The 8,643-nt window shown below is 44.7% G+C and overlaps 1 protein-coding gene across 3 annotated transcripts; it reads left to right on the top strand.

Moving 5' to 3' along the window:
• The first annotated feature begins 738 nt into the window (after positions 1-738).
• Positions 739-8,643, top strand: ENPP4 (ectonucleotide pyrophosphatase/phosphodiesterase 4). Of its 3 annotated transcripts, none has more exons than XM_066547578.1 (4): positions 739-901; positions 2,585-3,449; positions 4,384-4,554; positions 6,803-8,643. In XM_066547578.1, the coding sequence occupies exons 2-4, from the start codon at positions 2,627-2,629 to the stop codon at positions 7,165-7,167; spliced, it is 1,359 nt and encodes a 452-aa protein (XP_066403675.1). In that variant the 5' UTR covers positions 739-901; positions 2,585-2,626; the 3' UTR covers positions 7,168-8,643. The 3 variants fall into 3 exon arrangements, with proteins under 3 accessions (XP_066403675.1, XP_066403677.1, XP_066403676.1); XM_066547580.1 differs by having other exon boundaries at positions 739-962; XM_066547579.1 differs by having other exon boundaries at positions 739-1,063.

Below are 8,643 nucleotides of genomic sequence, written 5' to 3'. Positions count from 1 at the left end.
CTGTGCCCAGTTCTGGGCCCCTCAGTTCAGGAAGGACATTGAGGGGCTGGAGCGTGTGCAGGGAAGGGAACGGAGCTGGGGAAGGCTCTGGAGCACAGGCCTGAGGAGGAGCTGCTGAGGGAGCTGGGAAAGGGGCTCAGCCTGGAGAAAAGGAGGCTCGGGGGGATATTCTGGCTCTGCACAACTCCAGACAGGAGGGGGCAGCCAGGTGGGGGTCGGGCTCTGCTCCCAGGGAACAGGGACAGGACGGTCATAGTGTCAAGCTGCACCACGGGAGGTTTTTAGTTGGACCTTAAGAATAATTTCTTCACAAAAAGGGTACTCCAACAGTTAGACATTAGAATGGGCTGCCGGGCAAGCGGTGGAGTCACTGTCCCTGGAGGTGTTCAAGGAAAGACTGGACGCGGCACTGAGAGACATGGTCTAGTTGACAAAGTCGTCGTCGGCCATAGGTTGAGGTCGACAATCTCAGAGCTCTTTTCCATCTAATTGACTCTGTGACACTTCAGTCACAGAAATTCCCCACTGCTGCCACAGCGCGCGTGCTTACGCCCCCCCCCCCCCCCCGCCGGCCCCTCTCACTTCCCGCTCCCCCCCCCCCACGCCGTTCATCCCAGCGCCACGCCCCTCAGGCCGCAGCCAATCGGATCTCCCGCCAGCGGGCCCTCAGCCAATCGCGCTCACCGACGGGCTCCCGCGCCCCCCCTCAAGGCCCGTCAGTTGCCGGTTGGGGCTGTGCGGGCGGCGGGTGCGCAGGCGCTGAACCCCCGTCCCCGCTGCCCCCGGTCACCTCCGGTACCGCCCGTGCGTCCCGGCCCGAGCAGAGCCGGAGCTCTGCGGGACCTCACGGCGGGGCCCCGGCGGGGACCGGGGTGTCCCGCGGCGGGAGGCTGTGGGGACGGTGAGCCCGGTCCGAGTGCGGATGAGGGACAGGCGCGGGGGAAACCGACCCGGAGCGCCCGGTTGGTCGGCGGTGCTGCGTGTGCGCGCTTTGCAGGCGGAATAACCTCCGTTCTGACCCAGCCGAGCCACTCCAAAACCTGGTCGGGACGTCCGGGAGCAGGTGGACTGGTGTTGGTGGTATTTCACAGCTGGCTTGCTTTGCTGGGTTTGCCTGGGGCAGAGTTAATTTTTGGTTAGAACGTGCCACTCGTGTATAAAACCAGCAGTGCTGAGCAGCTGCGGAGCATTTCCAAGGGAACGCCGCGGGTTTGCCTCTTACTGCGCTGTGGAAAACTCTGGTTCTGCTTTCTAAAGCACCTGACAACATCGAAGGGGTGATCTCGCCGCTGCGTTGCGCTTCCCATTTCTTTTCTCCGTTTTCTTCTTTAAAAGGCGTGTGTCCTCCAAGTCCTCGGTGCTGAGAGCTGCCTTAGTGCTGTTTTTTGACAATCCTTGTAACTTTTGTATCTTCTGCAGACAATTTAACTGTTGGAGACCGGGGCAGGGGGTGGCTTCCCGTGCTTTGAATTCCCGTCACTGCTAAAGCTACAGCTAACATTAAAGCTCCTTACGCCTTTAAAATAACCCTGCTGTTTTAAGGAGCTTGCGGGAAGGACTGATGTTAAAAATGTTGGGAAGGCAGCTGCTGTGCCTCCTAGAATCGCAGTTTGTCTGCACATAAAGGAAGATAAAGGATAAAAGAAATAGGGAAAAAAAATGCTGGAATGGGGCTCTTCTTGAGAAGCAAATAAACTGCCTAACAACATTGCAGAAGGTTTTGTGAAACCTGGAGCTTCGTTTCCTCTTTTAAAGACAGAGCATCGTTCTGTAGCTTCCTAAATAAAGTGCTTAAGTCACACATAATACATTAAGAGAGGGTCAAAGCTTACAGATTGTACCTGGCACTCATAACCATTAATTCCTTGCTGAGAAATACTTACCTCATAGCTAAGGTTATTAATTTTGGGTTTTTTTTTATAGAGAGAAAAGTGTGGTGTAAGAAGGACAGGTTTAAATGCTGTTATGGTAGATGTAGAGCAGCTTAGAAGGAAAGGAGAAGTTACTCCTGACAGTTCTGTGTATGGAATGAGCAATGAGTAAATGTGACTGTTGAAAGGCTGAAAAGTCTTCCAGCAACTCTAGAGGGTGGAAACTGTAAGGAAAAGTGAGATGAAAAAGGAAAACTACAATTATAGTAGGAAAAAGGCTTCTGACATTAACAGTGATGTGTAATAAGAATTTAGGGCTGCAGAGGACTCTTAAATGTGGGTCTGGAGCTGTTCAAGTCCTTGTGCCTGTGCTTGAACATGAGGAAAAATACTGATTTTCTGTCTTGGAATGTAGAATTGGAATAAGACACACACAACAATGGAGTAACTGATCAAAAGAAAATAATTCTTCCTTTCATTTAGTCTTCAGTGGAAAAAAATCTCGCTGCACATTTATTTTAATATATGAAAAACTGATAATTTGTGAGAAACCTCTGAAGTCAGTAGGGAAATCCACTGCTGAATCGAGTGGTTGTTTAGACTGGGTGTTTTGAAATTACCCTCTGGAAGGAAGATGTCTATAATGTATAGCTAGTTAAACTGGTCACAGTAGAATTGTTTTGGTTGCATCCTTGTCTGTTTAAATTTTTCAGGTGCATCTGATTACCTGCTGGAAGCACTTCAAAGTCTCCACAATGAGCTCGATGTTGATGTTGTTTTTTGCTGGAATCCTCCTCTGTTGCGCTCGCTCAGCTGGTGACTCGGTACCCAAGTTGCTCCTCGTGTCCTTTGATGGCTTCAGGGCTGACTACTTGGAAACCTACAAACTTCCTCACCTCCAGGAATTCATTGAGGATGGTGTGCTTGTAAAAGAAGTCAAGAATACTTTCATCACCAAGACCTTCCCAAACCATTACACCATAGTAACAGGTTTATATGAGGAAAGCCATGGCATTGTGGCTAATGACATGTACGATGCTGATGCCAAGAAATATTTTTCACAGTTCAATGATTCAGATCCCTTCTGGTGGAATGATGCAGTTCCAATTTGGGTAACAAACCAACAGCAGGGAAAGGGAGCAAGTGCTGCTGCAATGTGGCCCGGTAGTGATGTAAAAATCAACAACACAACCCCTCATTTCTTTATGAAGTACAACTTCTCTGTGAAGTTTGAGGAGCGAGTGGAGAGAATTGTGGAGTGGCTGAACAGCTCTGACCCAGTGGTCAATTTTGCTGTGCTCTACTGGGAAGAACCAGATGCGAGTGGGCACAAGTATGGCCCAAGCGACACCCAGAACATGCACAGAGTGTTGGAAGAAGTGGATAAACACGTTGGTTTCCTTATGAACAAGCTGAAGGCATCAGTCCTGTGGGACACTGTAAATGTCATAATAACAAGTGACCATGGAATGGCCTCCTGCTCTGCAGAGAGGCTGATTGTCCTGGACAAATGCCTCGGGCGCAATAACTACACCCTGATAGACAGGACTCCTGTTGCTGCAGTGCTGCCAAGGCAGAGTATGTTTGGGTTTGGTTATTTTTTAAGGCATATACTGAGAATTAAACCTTGATCTTGCCTCTAAAAAGTACACAGTATGCTAGGCTGTTCTCATCTTTTGCAAAACCTATGGAGTTCATGTTGCAAAACTTTTGCATAAGGAGTAAGCTAAAGAATGATGGCTTATTTTTATTTGGAAGTTTGTTTTGACAATCAGTGGGACAAGGAGAGTTTTTTGTCAAATTGCTGTGGCTGATAAGGATAACCTTGGTACAGGTGGTTGAGAAAGTAGGTAGGTACTTAGTTTGCCTGCTCTGTTGATGCTCACTTCAGTCTGTGCAGCTGTGATTCACAGTGAGCATGAAATAAACCCATGTGTTTATTCAGAATAAAAAATGTCATTGTGTAAGTTTCCAAGTAAAAATCTAGTCTCCCAACTTTGATTGTTTTACCACTTCTGTTTTTGGGAGTGAAACCTAAGATTTTGTACCATGAATTCCATTTTTGTGTCTTGGAGTTGTCCCCAGCAGGCATGTCTGAAATCATGACATTGCTGGCCTCTCTGTGGCCAGACTAATGAACAAAGTGATTCCTACAGTAAAAACAAAACAAAAAAAAATTACTGCATTGGGTAAAATATTGTCTACTTGAGGGGGTGATTGCTTTCTCTTGATTTCTCTGCTTGAATTTTGCCCTTCAAGCCCAGATGGTAAGTTGAGTTGTAGGTCCAAACCCACATCTGGGAGGAGTCTGATTTAAAATGAAAGCAAATTTTGAAATTCACGTCAACCGTTGCAGCATTTCGTAAGGGACACCAAAAAAATTCCTTTTCTATGTGTTTTTTAAAAATTATTAATTATTTTGAAGTAATGGATCTTAGGTTTAATGACAGATTAATTGTAGTAAACAGGAGTTAATTTCCATCTGTTTCACACGCAATATTTTCCTTGGCAGACAAAGAAGATGTGTATAACTTACTCAAAAATTGCAACAGTCACATGAAGGTTTACCTGAAAGAAGAAATTCCAGACAGATTCCATTATCGCCATCACAAGAGAATCCAGCCCATAATCCTGGTTGCAGATGAAGGCTGGACAATCGTACAGAACGAGTCCCTTTCCAAGTGTAAGTGTGTGTTCCTCTGTGGTTTGTGTGGGTAAACTGCCTTGTTTTACTCCAGCCAGCTGCAGGGTGGTTCTCATTTAGTGAGGGGAGTCCTGACACTGTGCAGGTTTAGGAATAATGCAGCATTTTCTAGAACGTTCTCAGCCTGAGCCTGGAGTGTTTAACAGATGAGGAGGAGATGGGGAACATTCTGTTGGCTGAAACACTTTGACATGTTCGACTTAATAGCCTGAGTTATCTTAGGCAGGTTAGCAGTCTGTCTCAAGCTTTCCCTGGAGTGTGGTTTGACTTTTTATTGTATATAAAATACATATGTAGGGGTGCACAAATCAAAGCATGCAACACACAACATTTAATATTACAGTACATGTTCTAGGGAATGAAAATAAATGGCAGGAAATACTAAAAATAGTAGGAACCCAGCAGCATGTTTGAAAGACAAAACTCAACAGGTGTCGGTTCTCAGTGTCTTGCTATGCTGTGCACTTTCTTCCTGCTAGAATGTCAAATTACACACACATATATATGGTTTTTTGTGTGTGTGTATATGTAGGTGTATATATTTCCAGGTGTTCCATATGCAGGGGTTTTTTTGGCAGACAACAGGCATGGATAATTTATAGAAAAAAATGCAACAGTCACGTGAAAGTGTATCTCAAAGAAGAAATTCCAGATAGATTTCCTTGTTTTAATAGTATGAAAATTCAACCTGTAATTCTGGTTGCAGAAGAAGGCTCAGAGTGTGTGTGTGTGTATATGTGTGTTCAGAAAGTGATCAGACAAATTCTTGGTAGGAAAATCCATTAACAGAAATTAAATACAGAAGTACCAACTTCTGGGAAGTTTCTGAGCAGCCAACAGCTCACCTGGTTCGTAAGGTCAGGGATATCCCTCCTGGATACTTCCCTGTATGACTGCTGTTAGGCACAGGGTGTTGAGTGGTGTGAAATCCTGGTTGCACTCAGTTTAGCTGATTTTACTGTCTGCCCTTTGCAGAATTAAGTTCAGGTTTTTTCAGTATTTGTACAGAAGTACTACTGTTTAATACAGGATGCGTTTATATTTTAATTTCCCCACGGATTTGCTACAATTATCTTCAATTTGGCAACATGTAGCACAGGTGTTCTCTGATCAGAGTTCTCTTTTTCTTGTTGCTTAGATTCAATTCATGTACTTAAAAATAGTTAGTAAGTGAATATTTATAAGGAACAACATTGTATCAGTTGAAGTAAATCTCTTTTCAAATCAGTTTTATTTGTGAAGGCTTCCCAGAATCAGGCAGGGGAGGTTTTAGCCTAAAAGCCTGTTTAAGGTTGTCTTCATGGACAAAGTGGCAGCCATGAGTCAAAACAAACAAGATGTGGTAACAAACAGAATGGTGGAAAACATTAAAAAGGGCTAGAGAGGAAGCTCAGTGAAGCGGTGAGTGTGACATAATCAGTTGGAATCTGGATGTTTTGCATCAGAAGCTTCAGGGATGCACCCAAGGAAACAGTTCTCAGGGATATCCCTCCACTGTTACTAAGAAATGGACTCAAATGCAGTCACTCAAATACTGTGCTGTGAGAGACTTCTGGCACCTTGGACAGGTTTTTCAGGAATGCTGTTAGGAAATTTGACAATGGCTGCTCTTCAGCTGCTTATAGTCTTCAAAACCTACCAGATGTCCAAGTTCTCCTGACCTTATAGCCACAAAGGTTTTGCTGTGTGCCTGCCAGAGGCACAGTGATCCTTTGTCTTTTGATTTTGACTCTCTGGGTGTCCCTTCAGCTGAAGTACTTTATCTGATAAGCATGAATTGAGGGTATTTCATATGCTCAAACTGAGCACTATCAAGGGAAAGGTGCCTGATTTTTAATAAGTAATTAAAATGTCCACTCTGCAAGGAGAGATGACTTTCCAAAATCTGAGGAGTAAAAAATTTGCATTCTATCTACTGACTCATTGTGGAATGGCAACCTCCCTTTCAACTTTGGCATGAAGAATAGCAAGGGGAACACTGGAAGTGTTAAGCACTGAAAGGAAAAGAGATTAATAGGAGTGAGAACCATGTAGAAAGGCCAGTATGGGAAAAGACTTGTGGGGTTTGGGAGAAGAGGGAAGAAACTCTGCCTTCCTTCTGCGGTTGATCCAACAGCTGCTTTTCTGTTGAGCATTAACCTTTGGTGAGCACGCGTGCTTTGGGGGTGGGGGAGATGGGGAGGGGAGCAGTGGCTGTGACAGTGACTGTGTGCTCTGCCCCCTGCAGTGGGGGACCACGGCTATGACAACGCCCTGCCCAGCATGCACCCGTTCCTGGCCGCGCGCGGTCCGGCCTTCCGGCGCGGCTCCAGCCACGGCAGCCTGGCCAACGTGGACATCTACCCCATGATGTGCCACGTGCTGGGGCTGGCCCCGCGGCCCCACAACGGCACCTTCGCCAACACCAAGTGCCTGCTGGCTGACCAGTGGTGCATCAGCGTGCCCGAGGCCATTGGGATCGTCATCGGGGTTTTCATGGTACTGAGCACTTTCACCTGCATCATCATCATCTCCAAGAACAGAGTGGCTCCCTCCCGGCCCTTTGCCCGGCTCCAGTTACAGAGCGATGACGACGATCCTTTGATTGGATAGCGCGGAGGGAGCCTCCCCTCGCTTCCTGCCTTGGGATTTCAGGAGAACAGTTTCAATTTGCACTGGATGGCATTCTTTGTTTATGCACTTTATCTGTGTAAAATACTGTACAGCCAGACCCTGCTGATTTGTGTGACTAGTGTAATATAAAAATATTTTCACAACCAGACGGTGAACAGGTGGCTTTTTACTGGAAGAGATGCTTAACAAAATAAGGATGCTTAGTTTTTCATTCAAGTCTCTGAACACTTTCAGAAGGAGACTCCAGAGTGTGACTAGCCAGAATAGACAAAGTGAATTTTAATATTTGTAAATGATAATTGCTTTTTTGTATTAAATTAATATTGACTACTTTTAGTGTTCTTGCAGCTGTGTTGGAAAGAAAAACTTTATTGAGAGTTAGGAGTTAGTTTTGTTTAGAGAGTATATGCTGATGTGTCCTTAAATTTGGGGAAAGAGGTCTGAGACTTCTGTTTCTACCCTAAGTCAGCAATGTAGTAAGAAATTTCTGAGAAAGAAAATAGAAGTAAGTGATTAAAGAACTGGTGCATATCTCTTGTATTTGAGCAATAAACTATGTGGTTCAGCACTTACACGCCTGGACACATGGCTCTGGCATTCCTGGATATGTGTCTCTGGATGACTTCGATCCACAGGTCCAGCTGGTATGGCACCACTGCCTTATCTCAAGAAAGTCAGTTTAACCTGGGACTCAGTTACATCAGCTGTAGTGTAAAATCACTGCTCCTGCACCCTATCAAAAATTTCTCAGGAGTAAATTCTGCTGAAGGTCGTCTTGAGATAAAGGTGGTTCTGCCCTGGGTACCAGCTCATAATTGTCTCTTGAAGGCTGTTGTGCCAAAAAGCAACAACTGAAAGTTTGATATGCATGTCATCAAGCAAGGATTTCAAACTTGTATTTTAAACCCAGGAAATTAAGAGGAGGAAGTTAGCAGATCTTAATTTAAAAATAAATTCTCTATAATGCTTGAGGTACATAGATACAAATTCCTGCTGAAGACCAGAGCTAACTGTTCTCTTAATTGAAACTCTTGATTCTTTGCTAATGGTCATCTAGTAACCTGCTATAAAAAAATAGTTTGATTGAGAAAGCCTTAAATGATACCTTATCTTTCAGTGAGATAATATTGTTATTGCTAACCCAAAAAGAGAACTACAGTTATCAGGTCCTTCTCCTACAAGTCTGATGGCTTTAAAAAACAAAGTGACAGAGATACCTGGTAGCAATGGGGTTTCTCTTTCACAACTTCAGATTCATTGCAGTTTGGTGTTGGCCACAGCCTTTTAGTGATCCAACAGGGAGGGAGCAAGAACTTTGGAGGGAAGGAGTTACTTTGAACTGCCCACTGGAAAAAATAAACTTGAGTTTTACAAATATGTGGAAGTTGTAGTAATGTGTGTCTTCCTCTCTAGGGATTCCATTGTACTTGATTAAAAACACAATCTAAAATCTAA

This window comes from Molothrus aeneus, chromosome 3 (genome assembly GCF_037042795.1).
Source record: "Molothrus aeneus isolate 106 chromosome 3, BPBGC_Maene_1.0, whole genome shotgun sequence".
NCBI classification, from domain to species: Eukaryota; Metazoa; Chordata; class Aves; order Passeriformes; family Icteridae; genus Molothrus; species Molothrus aeneus.
Note: the sequence above shows the minus strand (reverse complement) of the source record. Positions and strands in the feature narration are given on the sequence as shown.